The sequence below is a fragment of the Molothrus aeneus genome, chromosome 8 (genome assembly GCF_037042795.1).
Source record: "Molothrus aeneus isolate 106 chromosome 8, BPBGC_Maene_1.0, whole genome shotgun sequence".
NCBI classification, from domain to species: domain Eukaryota; kingdom Metazoa; phylum Chordata; class Aves; order Passeriformes; family Icteridae; genus Molothrus; species Molothrus aeneus.
The window spans coordinates 23,352,085-23,371,357 of NC_089653.1; the positions used below are offsets into that span (position 1 = coordinate 23,352,085).

General features: G+C 47.8%; 1 protein-coding gene across 2 annotated transcripts in view; it reads left to right on the forward strand.

Moving 5' to 3' along the window:
• SUFU (SUFU negative regulator of hedgehog signaling) overlaps positions 1–18,204 on the forward strand; it is a 95,679-nt gene extending 77,475 nt beyond the window's left edge. For both annotated transcript variants that reach the window (XM_066554327.1, XM_066554328.1), the window contains exons 11-12: positions 8,560–8,628; positions 11,822–18,204. In XM_066554327.1, the coding sequence (XP_066410424.1) occupies positions 8,560–8,628; positions 11,822–11,911 (159 nt within the window). In that variant the 3' untranslated portion in view covers positions 11,912–18,204. The remainder of the gene's footprint in view (positions 1–8,559; positions 8,629–11,821) is intronic.
• The last annotated feature ends 1,069 nt before the right edge of the window (positions 18,205–19,273 follow it).

Consider the following 19,273-nt stretch of genomic DNA (forward strand, 5'->3'; position numbering starts at 1 on the left):
TTCTCTGTGACTTTTAAGTCTCTACTTCCTTGAGTCTCCATCCCCCATCTGCTGTACGGAGGGGAACACTTCCCTGCCTTGCAGAAATGTGAGGCCAAGCACATCAGAGGCTGAGAGTGGTGGACAGTAAGATTAGGTACTTCCAGTGTTATCCATGCTGGCAGTAGGTGGATGGAGCATACTAAATAAAGGGGAAGAGAGTAGGAGAGAATGGGGAAGCAAGTTGAATGATAATGAAAAGAAATGATGACTAATGCTGCATTCAGTGAGCAGAACCATCCTGAGGACTGAGCTGGGCAGAGGTCTTGCTGGAGAAAAACTGCAGGTATTCCTGTGATTACAGATTTGTTTCATAAGGCAGAGACATGTGCTGGCACCAAATTAGCATGCCATCATTTCTGTGCAGCAATTTCCCAAGTTTTGTATGCCCAATGTCACTCATCTCTGAGTGCAGAGGATATTTTTTCCAGGTAATGTACTTGGGTTTGGGACTAATCCTGTTAGGCAGGTGGAGGCTATGGATCATTGGCACTTGGCACCCCCTGATTCTCAGCACAATGTGAGTGTCTCTGTGTGAGCTGAAGAGATCACAGCAGTGGTGGGGTGTTATCCTCTGGCAGCAGGCACTGCTGGGGGGTCCTCTTTGCTCACCTCCCTTGCCAGTAGGTTCCCAATGTCCATCTGACAGCATGTAGATGTTAGGGCTGTGGAAATGGGGTTCTCCAGGCTCCTTGCCCTTTGTTGTCCCCAGCTTTGGCATCTGATCTGCCCTTCATCCTGTTTTTCTGTGTCTCTGTCTTCCCCTCATTCTGGCCCGTCTCTGCTTTCCTCTCCTCCCCTTCATTCAAGATGGAAAATTCCTTCTCCTCCTCCTCCACATGGTCTGATTTCCAGCAGAAACACTGAGTGCTGGAGAGTTTCCCTGCCATTAGTCCTGATGTGCCTGGTGACATAGCAGTCCCTCGCCTCTCAGAGGCATGATTAGAGGAAAAATCACTCCTTAGCTACCTCTGCCCTATTTTGAGGAAGAGTGGCCTTGGGCTGGGATGTGCTCAGTGAAGGAGGACCCTTCATTTCTCATGAAAGCTATGGGCAAACAGTACTTTCAGAGACTTCTGACTTAGCAAAGCATTTTCATGATCAGGAGAAAGACTTTCCCTTGTCCTCCAGAGCACTCATTTGCTAATCTTCATCACCCTCTTCATAAGGGGTGGTTCTTGTGCCAACAAAATTATCATATGAATTTGCTAGTACTGTCAAAATACACTTTTTCCAAAATACCTCTCTTGATTCCTTTTTCCCTTAAAACCTTTAGAAAAAAAATGAAAAACAAGGCATCCAGCATGGAAAAATAAGTTGAGGCTTAGGACAGCAAGGTCAAACCTTTCATAGAAAATGTTAAATGTGCCTGTAGGCAGGATAGGTACATGGAAGCCGTGGGAAGCATCCAGCATGCAGGAGCTATCAACATGTGCTATCTATGCTGGCAGTCACAGCAGAGAGGGGATTACTGTGAGCAGGGTCATGGGGGACGATCCATTCTTTTGGTTTGGCAACCTAAGTGAAAAATCTGGGAAAGAAGATCAGTTTGAGCCCAATCTTTAAATATTTTCAGTTTTTCTTGCTGAAACAAAAGCCTTAAAGAGACCAAAAGCTGAAATAAAATCCTTTTATGTTGAATGAAACCAGAAATAAGAAATAAGAAAGTTTTCTTCAATAAAAACAGGGGAAAAATCTGGTTTTGCAGAATAGGGCTGGAGGTGTTAGAAGTTTTCCTCCTCTAATCAATATTTTAGGGATCTAATGCTTGCATAGGATATGAGAAACTCATACTTTATTTCTTTTCTTTAATTTGAACCCCTATTTCTACTTCTTTGCTTTATGGGCACTACAGCTATAGGGTATTTTGGTTCTTCCTCAGCTCTTCCAATTGGAGTTGTTCCACATCATATAAAAAACTGAATTAGTCACAGAGACAGAGTGCACAAGAGAATGACTTTGTTCCGGTAGAGTCAGGACATTCCCCTGGAAATGAGCACATCTGGTTCTTTTCTCTGCTCGACCACATGTTAAATCATTTATGCACATTGGCATAATGGCAGCAACAGAGGTTCAAAGCAACATTTGAAAGAGCTACTCTGCTGCTGAAGATGCTCACTTGTAAGTGGTAGCTATGGGTCATGTCCTCTCATGAAGACATAGGCTTGATTTTTGGTCTCCCCACACTCGAATAGATGTGTTATTCCTAGCGTGGCGAGTTTAGGAACACCCACAAGCTGGTTTGAGCTGTGTACAACTACAGCCTGCTCTTCTCCAAAGCTGTTTTATGTGTCTACTCATGAAATTACTTTTCAGAATGTTTTGAGTGGCTTCCCCCAAATTCTTGAGCACGTCTTAGAAATGTAAGCTAGCAGTTTTCCAGTAAGTTTATCGTGTACTCCAAACACTCCCCAAAACCTTACTGCATTATCCCTTTGTGTTCTTCTCCCTCACAGCTGAATGAGACATTTCATCTAGGGTAGAAATGCACCGTTAGAACATGATGATCCTCCCAATGTCAACTCTCCTGCAGCATGTTCTCTAGTACTTTGTCCAGGCTAGTTTTGGATGAGTCAGGTTCTTTCATCCTTCTTGATCTGACTGGCTGTCTATCCTGCCACCTAATACCCCTCCCTTGCCATTCAAAGGAGACTTTGATTTTGGCTACTTTGTGTAGGTTGTCTTCCACCCACTTAGTGCATTCCTTGAAATGTCTGTTCTTCCTTTGCTTTTTCTCTCTGAAAGAATTGGATTTGCCTGTTGTCTTGGCTTCCTTGACAGCCCTTTCCCCAGCTGAGCCAAATTTTATGTATTGAATCAAAGAAGCCTTGACTGCATGATAGATCTCATCAGCCTGGGGTCTAAGGAGCTCAGGTTCTCGGGATCAACCTTGTGACCGAGAATGTCATGAAAAGATCTCACAAGATCAAAATCTTTCAGTGTCATTCTGTATTTCCTCTTCTGGGACTGTAACATCATGGTGTGAAGCAATAGGGTCCCTGAGGCATCTGTGAGTGGATGTTTCTCTTTTACAAGGGGGGCGTGTGAATCTCCTGCAAGAGCAGCAGTGGAATTTCCCATCAGAGGTGTTTGTTGCAATACCAGTACCTTTGAGGCTGTAGTGAGAGCTGTGATGGATTCAGGCAGCAGCGTGGCCTTTTCAGACAGTGTCAGGGCTGGCCTGATGTAGAACAAGGTGACAAGACCTCTGCCCTGAACCCCTTGCAGCATGAGCAAAGCAGTGCAAAGAAACCAGGTCAAGGAGAGAGCAGAGAGGTGGGCTAGGGGCTGCCTGTGGCACAACACAATCCCCCCCATCAGGGGATTTTATTGGTGGAAATTTCACTGGGAAAGGCTGACACAGTTTAACTTAACTTTTTGCTATGTTGACAACAAGAATTAAGCTGAAACATTTTCAGGGCAAAGGACTCATAAAAGTCGCTGGATATTTGCAGATGTAACAGATGATTTGGCTTAGGATACAACTGTTCCACCTGTTCCAGGCATAGCACCCAATGGATGAACAGTTTCTTACAAGGGTTGGTGTGGTTTACATAGGGGTTATTGCAATGTGTCCTCACCTTCTCTGGCTGGACATACAGGCCAGCTCTGTACTAAGTCCAGAACTAATAAAACATGGTTTCCTTTCTTTGACAAACTTGCTAGAAAAGCAACTTGCAGTGTTTAATGCAAACAGAGCACTAGGGCAAAGTGTGTGATTGGTTTTTTCCTAGGTAGGCAAGAAAATTGAGTATTATCAGTGAAAGCCTCTGCTTCAGTGTAGCTGGGCCATTTATTTTCTTGTGTCTTGCCCTGGGCAAAGCATGTTTCCTTAAGTTGGGCAGAGGTGCAGCTTGATTCCTATCTCAGCCTCTGAGAGTCTTCCTTGATCAAAGTCTTGCCAGCTGTGCCCGGCATTCAGCATTGGTGTGACCTCTGTCCCCAGGAGCCTTTTCTGAGCTGAGAATGTCAATCCCTCATGGCAGTGTTGAACCCTGTAGTGAGAGATGGGGTGTTAACTGTGGGGTGTTACCTGTAAGCTAGCTATAAAATCTTTAATGTTTTACTAAGCACCAGGTGCTTTCAATGTCAGCCAAACTCATCTGGAGCCCCATGATCTTGTGTACACTTTTAGATTTCATCCATTTCCATATGCCTGCAGCTGAGTACCTGTAACAAGTCATGATACTCAGCCAGATGTGAGTATGAAAGCTCCAACACAGAAAGCTTCAACACAAACTCCTTCAGGTGACCCATAGGTGAGCCCTGTGAATAAGAAGTAGATTTCAGCAAGCTCAGGTGAGACTTGCCACGAGAGGGAGACAGCATGTGTTCCCTGAGCACATCCACCTGAATGAGACAGCCTAGCCTGATGTTCTGAACATGTCTGGACACTTGCAGCTGTTAGTGAAGTGGTGAGAACCCAAACTTTGTACTTCAGTTGTGCGGTAGGTACCTGTGATAGAAAACAGGGACTTATCTTCTGGCTGTTGTCATCTTCCGAGCATCTGTAGCATGACTCAGTGCCACAAAACACAGAGCCAATGGAATCCGGATCTGCTGGCAGTGGTTTAGCACATGTCCAGGCCTCTCTAGGTCAGGTCTGGGAGATCCTGGTGCGAGCAGGACTGCGCAGCACCCAAGGAGTTGTTTCAGGTACCCGCAGCTGGCTGGCAGGGCCATTCACTGTTCATACTGCAAACAGCCATTGCTCAGGCTGAGCTGCACTCTGTGACCAGCTTTGGCAGGCTGGGTGTTTGCACAGGGCTGTGAAAACACAGTGCTGTGAGACTGGGCTGCTGCAGCACCCAGGACACCTGCTCAGGACTGCTCCTTTGCTTCCTCAGCACCAGCTGAGAGATTTCATGGGAGAAGAGGCTCGTTCAGTGCACATGGGATGGCTTCGTTTGCCCTCCAGATTGTGTCAGCTTTTCCCATGGGTGCAGCACAACAGTGGGGCTCTGTTTTCCTTTGGGAAGGGAATAAGCTGCTTCATCATTGTGATCTCTGTGTAGTGTCCTGTTGATAAGATCAGTCAACAGCATCAGAGGAAAACTCAGATTCAGTTCTGAAGTATAAAGTGAGTGAGGCCTATTTGTTTAATTTGAGCTTCTAAGGTTTAAATCCCAGAGGAAATTAAATTAGGTGCCTAGAGCAATGGCAGTCTGTCATGTTTATTTGCTGGGAATGTCACCTTTAATATCATGCACATACAACATGTGTGTGTGTTAATGTAATGGGGTATCATACTGTGCAGGAGCAGGCATGCTACAAGAACTGGAAATGTGAAATATTGTGAGTGAAGGGCGCTGAGATAGGATTGGATTTATTTTCAGCCTTGTCCATAAGACTCTCTCACCAGCAAAAAGGTGGTTTAGCTAATTGCAAATGGGGATGGCAGCCTGATCCATATATGAGCACAGGCGTTAGTGCTCTTGGGCCGTTTTGATTGGGCTACTTCTAACAGGAGAAATCTTGTCTAGACGTGAATCCAGGATGACAATACTTCTTGCTTCCAAGCCCTCTTAAGCAGTTGGTGTCCTGCTGGCACATGCCTTCCCCCTGCATGCTCAGGAGTACCTCAAGAGTGCCAGTTTCCTGTGTTGTGGGACGTGGCTGCTTGTACATTTGGGTACACCTGCACTTTGGAGTGTCCCTTCTTCTCCAGGAAGGAAGGCGGGTCTCCCCAGCAGTGCGGGGTAGTAGCATTTGGGGTGGGTTTTTTTCTGACTTGGACTGTTAAGGACAGGCTCTGAGACACACACTGTGTGTGTGTGAATGTCACTGCAGCAGTTTGTCACTGCAGCCTGTGACACCTGCCAACCACCAAAGTTAACTGTCCCTGCAGGGCTTGCAGAAGGCACTGTGATCTTTCCTCACGTGCTGCACAGAGCAGGCTGCCATTGCTTTGAGCCCCCAAATGCAGCTGAGCTGAGTTGTGGTCTCCTGTCTCGCTCCACTTGTCAGACCTTTCAGGGAGCCAGTTCAGCTCAGTGCTTCAGTGGAATTTGTGCTTCTATTTCAGCTGGATTACCAAAATTCATGAGAGACGGCAGTGAGCTGTAGACAGGCTCAGCCATCTTAAGGCATCATACCCCAGTTTTGGGGCTAGGCACAGTGCTCCATGTAGGTTTGTCCTTAGCCAAGACCTGACCTGTCCCCTCCTTCATTCTCTCCACCCTTTGCTGTTTACCCCTGCATACCCTGTCTTGTCTTCCTACAGCCTCAGAGCAGCTGGCTGCCTTGCATATGTGGCTCCCATTTCTCTCCTGCCTGTGGCACCTTGGGAGTGCCCAGGGGTCTTCCCTGCTGTGCTTGACTTCCAGTCTCCCTGCCAAAGCTGCAGCTCCTCATTCCTGCTCTCTCACCCATCCCAACCTCTGGCATTTTTGCTCATCCGTGGATGGCTGAATATTCATTTCCTCCTGGCCTGATTGCTGTGAATACCAATTCCTCCTCCTTTTTCCGGCTGTTCTGTAGATTTTGATGTCTGCCAAATTGTTTTCATTCCCTCACCCCACTGCAGACTGCACCTCCGCAGAAAGTGATCCTCTCGGTGCACAGCCCCAGCTCCCCACCCAGCCCTTCCTCCTGAGCTGAGTGATCAGGTTGCCCTCCTGCCTCCAACAGGGACAGACTTCTCCCTCCTCCTCCTGCAAACAGCCAGCAAATTAGTGTATCCAGTCCAAGAGGCAGAAGAGTTGCAGCCCCCTGCAAGGAGACTGCAGCAGTTTGCGGTGGCACTGCGTGTTTCACTGCAATGTTCCTCAGCTTGCCAGTCTGCAGATTGGTGCCAGGTTGCAGAGTCCTGTCCAAAGCAGCAAGCTGCTGGCTCCAAGCTGAAGCAGAGCTTTTCAGGCTCAGGGTATGATCAGAAAGGCCTGGTAAAGGTGCCTGCATTCATGCTGAGCAGCTTGGTCATAAACCCTGGCCTGGAGCCTGCTGCAGGTTGAAGCTAAGTGAAGAGAGGAATGTAGTGGAGAGGGGATGTTTCCATCATCCCCCAGGAAATCTGTGTGTAGTGGCAGCAGAGTGGCAATGTTGAGAGGAGAGGACTGCAGACACCTTGGATTTGAATTTAGTGGTTTTTGGATCTCTTGTCTTGCCCAAAAAAAGAAGAAAGGGAGACCAGAGTATTCAATTTCTCTTTCTGTTCAATAGTCCTGCTTATGTGTTGCCAAAATGGAGCCCAGAGGCTTCCACTTGCCCATGGCATCCTGGCAGTCACTCACTCTCCACTGGCCCTAAGCAGCCAGTGGACACAGGAGGTGGGCTTCCTGCAGGGCAGTGGGACAGCCTGGCTACCCCTCTTCCAGATGTGAGCTGGAGAGCAGTGCAACTGGCTACTTGGCTCCACCACTGTTTGGTGCTAGAACAGTCCCTTCTCTGGAGCACAGGGCTCATGGCTGGGAAGAACAGGGAGAGGAAGGGTGAGAAAGGGGGCATGGGAATGGTGGGCTCTTCTGGATGGAAAATAATGCCAGAAAGGAGGAAAGGGTGCACCAGAGGAAGGAAAGGAGGAGCAGAGGGAAAGAAACAAACCTGTAGGCTAAAATGGAAATAATAATCCACTGGATGCTGCTGCAACCTAACTCCCAGGAATGCTGCTCCAAGGCCCCCTCACTGCGTGGGGATGTTTGCCTGGTCCTGCACGGCCGTCTCTGCTCCTGTGCCAAACCAGCTGTCCTGCCTGGAGCTCTGGCCTTTGCGGCTCTTGTGAAGAGGGCAGGATGTGTTTGCTTTTGCCTATCACATATTTTTTTAAAGAGGGTGGGAGTTCCTCTGCTTGAATTTCCAGGGCTGATTTCCCCCATGATGTTTCTGGTTTCTGTGACTTGGGGGACTTCATGGTGCTGGGGTCGTGGTCCTCATCCAGGACTTTTGACTTGACAGCAGCTGTTTTCTTGGACTGCTTCATGCTTGCCAGCCTGCTCTGAGATGAACCAAAAGCTTTCCCAGCACAGGCACGCAGGATGGGCATGTGCCGTCACAATATGGGGGTGCCTTGCGTGGGCACCTCTGGGAACACTTCCCATACCCAGCATCTGGTTCATGTGAACAATGTGCTGTACTGTGGTCAGGCCCTTCCCCATGCCCAGAGCACCAGCTCTGTATGGATCTCTGTCTCTTCCTATGCTGCTATTTCCTGATTAAACTGTGAGCTTGACTTCAATGGATCAGATGAAAGTGGCTATCTCCCACTGTCTCTCCAACAGTTGTTATCTTGACCCTTTTTCCTCCTTCCCCACTCTTTCTGTCTAAAGCCGAGCCTCTAATTTTAGACCGAGGGAGATAATTGAGGGTCAAAAAAGATTGCTGTGTAATTTCAACATTTTTTTCAGTGGTTGGGGTGGAAGACAAAGTTAGGAGCTCCTTACCCTCAAACCTTTGTATTGCGGTAAAGAAGGACATAGGGGAAGGAGTGAGCTCGTACAGTCTGCTCTGTGCAGAAGTCATGCTGTTCCTGCAATTAGCTAAAACTAAGAGTGTAAAGCATAAAATACTGTATTTCCTTTGCAGATCCTATTGACTGAAGAGTTCGTAGAGAGAATGCTGGAAGATTTAGAAGATCTGAATTCTCCAGAGGAAGTAAGGCTGCATCATTCCTGTATCTTCCATGTACTGTCCCAGAGAGCTCAGCCCATCCTGCAGCTTGTCTTTGATCCTCCCCTCAGCCTGCAGGCTGCAGCCCTGCCCCATCCATAGACTTGAGGCCATGCTAAGCCTTCACATCTGCTGTGAGCTACTGAGGCACTGAGAGAAGGGATTGCAAGAAATACTAGACAGGGATAGGTATTAAGGGAGACTCTGTGTTTTGATTTCCATCAGCATCTTTTCCAGCAGAGTATCTGAGCACCCCAAATGAAAGCAGTGCAGCCCCCAGGCCAGGTGGCAGGGTTTCCTCCATGCCGTGCATAAATTAGTCCTCACCAGCAGCTCCTAGCACATCACCTTCCCTGCTTTCAGAAAGGCTGAAAGTGGTGGTAGCACATATACTTTTGAACAATCTGTTGTATGGGCCTCCTTTAATGGGTTTGGTAAGCAGGCAGGGCTGTTTCACATCTGCTACTTGGCCTTCACCTGCTGGCCCTGCATGGTGTGTGAAGGACCATCACCAGTCTGGAAGCATTACAGCAACAGCCAGGGGGCTTTATAAAGCTGGTACTAAACTTCCCACTGCCATGTGATGTCTTCCTGGGGAACATTTAACACCCCGTCTCCCATGCATGCCATATAAATATTCTGCTTGACTTCAAAGATCAGTGGCAGAAATGACATGTAATATTTTTAATCCCATTTTTTACAGCTCCCTGCAGACTCTAAAGAAACTTTCCTTGGCTTGTAGAACAGCCCTCCTATCCCTTGCTCTGCTCCCCTCCCCCCAGGAAAATCTCAGGGCTCTAATTGTTTAATCCAGAGTTGACTTAATGCCAGGGTGTTCCTCACTGTGTGAGTGAGGGGAGCATGCTGCTGGCTGTGCAGTGACTTTCAGGCCAGCTTTTATCCAGTTAAACCTAATCCAAAGCTCATTTTTGCTAGTGACAAGGAAGCCCGGGAGTACTTTGGTTTGAAGGCCCTTTAGTGAAGGCTTTGGACGGCTCGTGTTCCTTCACTGTCCATTGAGGCAAAGAGCATGGCAGCTCCTGGCACAGCAACAGGGTGTTTGGTTCCCACTCACTGTGACTTTGCTGAATTAAAAAGTGAAAAACAAACAAATGCAAAGGATGACTTCTCCAAGAGGATTGGTTTGGAACCACTGCTGTTTATAAAAAGGAAAATACTTGAGATGAAATGTGATCTTTCAGCATCCAGATTCCTCCAAGGATTTGTAACTTGCAGGATCCGGGTCGGGCCAACTGAAAGCATTCCTCAGCAGGCCTGACTGTTGCTGATGATGTTCATGTGGTAGAATGAAGCACTGTGAGGAGTCTTTCCTTTGCCACATAAAGAACCACCTGTGTTAAGTGAAATGAAGGGTAATAATCTGTCTGAGTATCTTTACATGTTTTTCACATGTCCTAGACAGCAACTCAAAATTCCCTGGGCTGTGTAGGGCCAGTAGATTACATGGTGCAAGCTACACACAGGGCTTGAGTTTATAAAAAAACTTAAGGACTTGAGCTGTTTGTTTCCTAGAGGATAACAAACAGGAGTTTGTGGTAGCCTCTATCCTGAAGAATCCTCCTGCTGTGCCCCCAGATCATGGATCAGACCACGAACCACCAACATATTAAGGTCAATGGGTACTAACTGCAGGTTACCCTCATGGGCAGCTGCAAATGGAGCAAGGTCAGGAGCAAATTCATTTTAGAGACACCCTTGCTGTGGAGCGGGCAGCTGGAAGGGGTCTCCTTTAGCAGGAGCCTCACACTGAGCCTGTGTTGGTGCCCATCAGAAACTGGGTGCTTACGGGAAGAAAGACAAGTAATTGGATAAAGATTGATGATTTCCAGTCGCTGTCCTCTTGTACCAGCTCTCTTATTCAAACAGCCCTGGGAAACCTGTGGTGCTGCTGGCCTGGGTCTCAGGACTCTCCTAGGAGAGGACCACTGTATCCATAACCACTCTGAATTAGCCACCTCCAGGGCAGATTGTCACTGGTGGTGTTGGGTCCCCATGAGATTCCTCCCTGGGAGTCCCATCAGGGTGTCAGGGAGTATCACAGGGCAAGGCAGTGCAACACTGGGTGCGGTACAGTTTTGAAAACAAAATGAGCCTGCAAACAGGCTTCCAGAGCTATTCTCCCCCCTCCCCCCATCATGTGTTTTGGTCCTCAGGTTGGCCACTGGGATTGCATTAAATGCCTATACAGAACTTGTTGCCATTCAGCTGTGGATGGGGCAGATTTGTGGCCTAAGAGATTCCACCCCATGCCTTCAACCCCACCCCACAGCTGGAGGGAAAAGGCAAAGGCAAAGGTTTGAGAGACCTTTGTGAATGCTTGGACACTGGTCATGTGGTTGTGAGAAGGGTTGGTGGTAAGGCTCCTTGCAGCTCTGTCCCTGAATTGGTTGTGTTTGGGTTGATGTTGGGGTGACTTCCTAGCCCAGGCAGGGACATCAAGATGGGACCGGTGGACTTGCCTTGTTTGGGAAACATTGGCCACAGACGGTGCTGTGTAAACCAGACTGGGGCAAAAAATCTCCCTTCTGTGTGCTTCAACCAGTGTTTGCAAAACACCCTGAGCAGCTGAGTGCCTTTGTGAGCACAAGGCATTGTAGGGCTCTGTGAGGCCTTTGTGCCAGAGGTGGGAAGGACTGCAGCAGGAATGCTGTGCAGGCACATTGGCTCTCCCCAGCCAGGGCAGCACAGTTTGCCTGTCACCAGAGAGCTCTAATAGCTCACCTACATTCCACTCTGAACAGCAGGGGTTTGAAAGCTGCCCTCCAGACTCCCTTTAAAGCAAATGTGGGCTCTGGGGGCTGGGCTGGGTGAAAGAAGAGGGACGTGGTTAGATAGGAGGGAAGACACTTCTGCTGCAAATCTTCTGAGAGATTGGGAAGTGGAAATAGTGATGGGGGCAGAAACCCTCCAAAATTCATCTGACGAAATAAACAGCGCCTGGGCTGAAAGCTCAGAACTTTACTTTGGCAGCTGAGACAGGCCCCATTATCTAATGTCCACTGCTGTCCAAAACATACCGATGGGGAAATGTTTTCTTAGTGGCCTCTTGTTTTAAAAAATAATAATAACATGGGGCTGCCTGCCTTCGCAACAATTCTGTTTTTTCTGTGCAGATTGTAGTGATATGCATTAACTGGTTCTCTTTACTGTCTTACAGTTTAAACTTCCAAAGGAGTACAGCTGGCCTGAAAAGAAACTGAAAGTTTCCATCTTGCCAGATGCCGTGTTCGACAACCCACTGCATTAGAGCTGAATTACACTATTCTAACAACTGGGAGAGCCAAGTTACTGTCCATTACCCAGTGACTCACAGGATAATTAATGCAGTAAAAACTCTGCCTGCAAATAAAAAGAGTTTGCTGCACAACCACTGCAAACAGAAGAGGAGCTACTCAGCACCAGCCCAGACCGAACTGAGCCCTTTCCTTTATCCTTCCCGAGGCTGAACTCTCTGGGAGCAGCCTGCGTATGTGTGAGTGCGAGTGAGAAATATTTAACTATGAAAATTAGTAGTAAGGATCCTTTCTCTCTCCTAGCTGCAGAACTCCCCTCTGCCTTAGCCCAGGGTGTAGACGCTCTGCACGCCTGTATTTACACATACATTTCTGCCAGGTGCGAGCCTATAATCCATGGATTAAATGTTCTTTACGTGACTCTGGAGTCCTTTTGTTAGCCAAACTTTTACTGACTGCAGAACTGTTCTTCCATGTGCTATTTTTTTTTTTTCTTTTTAGAAACGGAATGGTATTTCCCCTGTTTAAAGGAGGCCAAAAGCTCACATGCTTGAAGCTGAACAGATTTAAAGATGAACTTTCTAGTTCAGTCAAGAAAAACAAATCCAGATCCTCCCTGCCCTCAGATTAGGCATGTTTTAAGTGTTGGTCTTGGTGCTATTAGCTATGGTATCACTGCAAACAGAGGCAACTTTATTCTTGTGCATCCTGTCCTTGTGCCTGAACCCCAGGGAAGGTCGCAACCTCTGGTTTTGCACAAGCAGGAGGAAGAAAGCTACCGGGGCGGGGGAGATCTCCTGTTTACAGTGTGTTTATCTTTAAAGAGATACTGTCAAGTATTTTTTCCTTGCTGTTGTACAGAATTTGAGAAGCTAGAAAGGATCATTTGTTCACAGGGACAACTTCAGCAGCTCTGCAGGATCAGGGGGCTGCTTGAAAGCATGTGAAGTGGAGATCTCTGCTGCCCTGGCACAGCAGAAAGGAGTCTCAGCCTCAATGAAGGCAACTATTCTCCCTGTTCCAGCAGGGTTGTGCCCTAGTGCAGCTCCATTTTCCCCTGTAGCTTCACTGTGGTGGCTCTTGTTGCTGACCTTCCTCCTTTCAGATGGGTTTGAACTGTAAAGCATCAAAACCAGTTTGAAAAGACTCTCTGTAGATCCCTGTGGCTTCCTCCTTGGAGCAAAAGGAGTGTGCAGAGGAGCCGGTCTCTGCAGTGCCAGGTTGTGTCTCTGCATCAGCTGCTGGCCCTGTGGATACCTGCAGCAAACACTGCAGGCTTTACCCCCTGCTGCTGCTGCTGCTGCTGCTGCTGCTGCTGCTGCTGCTGCTGCAGGGTGTTTCTGATGCATATTCCCCAGCCTTCCTCTGCCCATTGTCTTTTGGTGACAACTCTTCACTCCTTGTCGGGGAAGGTGCAGCTTTCCTTCCACCCCTTTCTGCCTACAAGATAACTGGTGGTTTATGCGCACTTGCTGTGTGATCCTAATACAAGTATAACAAAAGCTTTTAACACTTAACTCTCCTGATCAAACAGCAAAGTCCAGGAGGCCTCACAGTACCCTGGGGTCGGTTTTCTGTTTGTTTTCTGATTTAATTTCTTCCCAGCACAGTCGGCTTTGATGTTTTCTGCATATATTTGAGGCTGGTTAATGTTGGTCAAGAAGCAGAGCTAGGAGCCACAAAGCTTTCCTTGGACTTGCTACAGAATTCCTCTGTGGCCTCAGGCAAGTCACTCAATGTCTCTCTGTGCAGAGAGGGTGACTATTGACTAGAGGGCTGTAGGACCTACCGAAGCATGCCAGGGTTTGCAGGGGAGGGCGTGCTTTGTGTACAAAGTAGTATTTGTATTATTATAATTGTTTTTATATTATAATTTAAGGCAGGCCAAATGCAGGGTCCAACACTGCTCTGCAGAACCTTCCTTTCTGCAAAGCTATGAAAGCAATTTACATGTAAATGAGTTTGTCATTTTGTCTGAACTCAGAGGATCATCTTAAAATCCTGCTGTGAAAGAACAAACTTTCAGATATCTGCATGTGCCAGCCAGAGTGATTTCTGTGCTGTGGCAGGCTGCATTCATCCATGGGATCTCTTGGCCAGTTTTCATTGTCCTGGTTAGCACTAAGCATCCCTTCTGCACTGTAGATGTATGTGCAAGAGACAGCGTGGGTGAGAAAGTGCCATGAAAACCTACCAGTCCAGCTTCAAAAACACTGTGCCCAAGTGTCCCACCACAAGATAATGGGCAAACAGATAATTGTGGCAGTGGGGAAAAGGCAAAGGCAGCAACTACAATTTTGTCCCAAAGCCATCCAACAGTAGCCCATGGATGCTCTTGCACAAGCTTGCTGGGGGTGCTGCAGCAGAGCTGGCCTGTTGCCATGATGCTGGCTGCTCTTCCTTGTTTCCAGATGCTAGCTCTCATTAAAAGGAGTTTAAAATCCACGTCTTGGTGGAGAAGGGACATTTGGAAGGTCAATTGTTGCTATTCCTGCAGAGATCAGCACGGGGCAGAGAGAAGTCCATCAGACCCTCTCTGGGCTCCGACACACATCTGGAAAGCTTGGGACCTCCTGCCCTATGAACTCTTTGAGCCTTCACGGCAGGGATCTGGTGCTGTATGCAGGGAAAGCACCTCCTCCAAGCTGGCTCGTGCTCCAGTTCTGCCTTTCTCATGCAAGTGTTTTCCTCACTGTATTTACTCTCATCAGATGCTCTGGGCTGGGTTTCCATTGACTTCAGAGGGAGCACGCTGAATGCATGTGATAATCCACCCAGTATCCTTGTGTGTGTATGTGTATTTTTGTTCCATGTCATGTATTTATATATAGTTCTGTGTATTTGAGTTATGAACAGGTGGCATGCCAGAAATCTCTATTTCTGAGACACTTTCTCACAGATCTTTGCTGGTAGCCAGATAACAATTGAGGGGGGAAGGCTGGAAGGGAAGGAAGTGAAATCTTCCTATTTAGGTAAGGGGGGAAATATTAGACAAATAATTGCTAAAATAGAATTCTGTGTCTTATTGTTAGAGCAGCTATGAGAACCTGGTGAAAGTCAGCCCTTAAGTTCCCTGGTCATGTTGCTGCCTCTCAGAAACTTATCTAAGAGTAGGAAAGTTGCAGTTACTCAGTATCCTGAAGAGCTGGGCAGCCACAGGACATCCCCTCACAATTCACATCAGGTTTGCAACCCTGCCAAAGGCTTACTCACTGGCAAGTAAATGAGATGTGAAGTTTGGATATTTTCATCTTGGGGCAAGAGGACATGTCTGTGTGTGAATGAAATGGAAAAGAAACCTTTGTATTTTAGTGAGCAAGTAGTTTGAAAGAGGGAAGTCATCAGTGTTAATAAATACCACAGTGTTTTGCTAGCTCAAACCTGATGAGATGGTAGGACCACTGGTGCTGATTTTTTGTTGATTGTGTAGAAGGCCTGAAGCAGGTTTGTATGGACCCAAAACCTGTGGGGCTTGTGCTGGCTAAAGACAGTGACCTGGATGGAAATGAAAGCATTCTGTTTAGAAGCAGTGAGTACAGGATTTTTCTCTCCTGAAGAAATCTGGCAATGCAGGTCAATTCAGATATTTGGAAAGATGAAGAGCCTTGAAAATCCAGCATGTGACAGCAATTCTGAAACAGGAGAAGTCTTAAAAGCCAGGACTACTCTCTCTCTCTCAATTTCTGATTAAAAACAGGACAAGGAATGTATAATTTCAGTATTAAAGTATGTAGGGTGTGATCTGAGCAGAGCAGTCAGTCTTGTAGCTGCTGTAACCATATTTTCAGTGGCTTAGATAGATGGTGCCTGCTGTGTCTAATTCTTTGAGGATGGTGTATATTGGTTTTACTCTACATGGAATTGCCAACAGTGATTTGAAATTATATTCTGAAGCTCTTCTCTTTAAATATTCAGTTGCTCTTGGATGGCTTTTGAAATTACACCATCAGGTCATCAAATCGTCTTGGGAGAAGTGAGGGTTGTGTTGTTTTTCATCTGGGACCAGTAGAAATATTTTTTTAACAACCCAAAACACTTGAAAGCAGTGCTTGGCTCTTCCCTCCTCCTAGGTTGGTATCCAGAGTCCATGTCCTGCTTTGCCAGCTTGTACCTGGCCAGGGCAGGGCAGCATCACATTAGGTGGGGAGAAAAGCTTGAGGCCAGAGGAAGCCCTTAGATCCTGTGTCCAGTTTGCCCCTAGCCCAGAGCATGGCCTTGTGCCTTCTGGCTCCACTGTATCAAGTCTTGGGGCTCTATTCAGCCCCTACTCCATCTGGGCCCGGTGAGGAAGGGTTCCAGCACCAGGAGAGCCCTTCCACCTTCCAGGGACTGGGTGACTGCCCTCCTGTGAGAGAACACATTGTGCCTTAATTTTTCCTGTGAGTGAAGCTGCAAGGGCAGACAAATTGTGAAGCAACCAGGAATTCCTTTATGTGCATCTGTCTCTATTAATAAATGCCAGCCGGCACAGCAGCAAGACTGTATCCAGAGCAATCTCAAAATCCACATTTGCCTATGGGGTTCACCTCTTAAGATTTTAAGCTGGATTTAAGTCTCTCAACCTAACAAGCTCTGTTTCAACCCACTGTTTTTATAACATTTTTTTCTGTTGTGCAGTGTCTGCCTATTCTCTCTTATTTCAAAAAAACCCAACCCTTGTGTTTGACATGAGTCCAAAATTTCAAATGGAGAATAGGCCTGAGGTTGCAAATGTGCTTTAAACGTGGTCCCGTATCGACTTGCCTCTCAGGCAGTGAACCTGTCGTGTATTGTGCTTCACCGCCTCTTCATTTCTACCATGATTCTGTTTCCCCTAAAGTCGCTGACAGACCATAAAATCATCATAAGTGGCACATCAGTTCACAAACGTCATTTCTGGTCTGCTGTGAAGGGGCTGCCCCGTCCCTTTCCCTTGCTGGAAGACCACAGCATCGTTCACCTGCTTATGGAGCCCTGATAGCAGGAGAGGATCATCAGCCCAGGAAGAGCTACACATGGCAGATGTGGCTGGCCAGGGCCTGGTTGTTTTTAAACTCTCCTGATGCTGTGCCTCCCCTCTTTAAAAAGAGGAAGAGAGAGAGAGAAACAAACCCAACCTCGAAAAGCCAGAAGAAAATTTCCTGCCCATTGTCGTGTTTTGCAAACACTGTTCTTTTCTCTTGCTCTCTCCCTCCGCTCCCGACGAGGCTGGAGATGAAAATGGCTCCTTTGTTCCTTTCCCTGGGGCCCAACTGCAGCGAAAGTGCGGCTCCGGAAACTCCAGAGCCTGAGAGCCAGGGTGGGAGGGCCCGAGCTGTCACCCTGTGTGGTGGGTCCTACACAAACACGGCTTGTGACAATGCCCCGAGCAGGGTGGGAGCAGGAGGGCTCCCTGGTGCTGATGACGAGGCTCCTGGGCCTGTCTCCCTACAGAAGCAAGCAGGATGCAAAACACACAGGGGCTGAGGAAAGGGAGGTGGGTGTGAGTGGCCATGTTGTCCTGGTAGGGACTGATCACGGGCTGGGGAGCTCTGGGCTTTTTTTGCTTTCCCCAAAGTGGGAATCTGCAGCCCCGTGGAAGCAGGCAGCATCCTGCTAGGGGCTTGTAGTGGTTCCTGGCTCCTGCACTGGGATGCTCCTTGCACCCATCCAGCCTTGTAGTCCTGGTACTGTGAGTTTGGCCACAGTCATGCTCCAAACCCAAGTTTACTCTTTCAAAACCCTTCTCTTGTCCAGCCCAGGCTGGACACACTAACTTTTCCCTTTTTTTAAAGGGATGGAGGTTTTGCCTCTCGCTGGGGACACTACTTGTTTTGTGTGCTGAATGGAGCAAAGGCAAGGTTCCCAGGGCAGGGGACACATGGGTGACTGGGACCACAGCAAACCCTGACCTTTGGGGTTGCCCTTGCAGCCCTGGGGTGAGCTTTCTGTACTTCAGCTGTGTACATGTGTGTGTGTTTGGGGGTGTGTGTGGGGGTGTGTGTGTGGTCTGCAGACGCAGGGGTCATATGGATGGAGTAGCCCCAGGACACTCCCAGCGGGGCTGGAAGGAGCCTGTGTTTCTGTGGCCGGTGTACCAGTACCTTGTAGATGGCCTTTCTTCCCTCTCCCCTCCTCCTTTTTTTTATAAAAGACAAAAAACAAACAGAAAGCTAAACTAGCAGAGGTTTTAAAATATTTTATATTAGTTTCTAATGTAAATTCTTACATTGTTATTGCAGTGCTGGGTGTGTTTCGCCTGCACGTGACTTTTTGTAATATTTTTGTGAATCACTAAACATTTTTTTTCCTCCCGTGTAATCTGAGTGCATTAAAGGTATTTGCAGAATTGTCAGTGTCCTTCTCTGCGGGCAACCTGTTGGGACTGACTGTCTCCTGCTCAGCTCTGCAACTCCTTTGGCAGCTCCTTCTCCTCGTTGACACCTTCTTCCCTGCTCCCAGGGAAGCGGGGTCTCTTGCCCAGACCTCTGGACTACAAGTGTGGGAGGGAAAGGGATCTTTTGTTCCCCTAAAACTCAGCAAAATGACTGGTCCCAGGACCTGCCAGATTCAGCATCTTCCATGAGCATCTGCTGACAAAACCCCTTGAGTCAAGGCAGCCTGAGTGCCCTGACAGCCAGGGTTTTCCGTGCTCTTTGGACAAGCTGGAATAGGGAGTGCTTGCACGTGGGTCCAAGGATGCAGCCAGTTGGCTGAGAGATGGCAACCTCGTCCACCAGCACAGGAAGGAGGGAGCTGGGGTGAGTGTCAGGTCAGGTCCGTGTTCCTGTCCTCTGCCAAGTGCCTCCTGGCTTCAGTGGGATTTGTGGGGGTGTGGATGTGTGTGCAGAGAGTGAATATGTTAGAGAAGAGACACAGCAAACACTTACGAAAAAATATTACCGAGCTAATGTTGCAATGATTTCCCAGTAACACAGAACGATTTTGCAGTAATCTTTTTACACTCCTCAGTAATAAATGCCTTTAAGGCCAGAGAAAAAGGGTGGAATATCTGGGCGGGGAGGGGGGGAGGGAGATTGCAGTGCTCAGAGGAAGGATGACAGGGAAAGGAAAGGATGCATGGAGAGCCAAAATCCAGCTTTAGGCAGGTTTTGCACTTGCTCTTCACAGGTGTTATCTGAGCCCACCCTGCATCAAAAGGGGAGCAATCAGCAGAAAGGGTTTCTGCAAGGATTTCTTTTCCTTTGAAGTTTGGAGTGAAAGCCATCCTTTTCCTGAGACCTCTCCCACAGCTGCATCCAGACACAAACTGCCCCAGCCCCAGTGCAAAGCAATGAGATCTCCAAGCTCTGCCAGTGCAGAACAGTCCCTGCTGGATGTGACAAAGAGAACATCCCCTCAGCTTGGTAAGGTTTCACCGTCTCACTTGGGGAAATCTTGATGATCAGTGGGGTTCC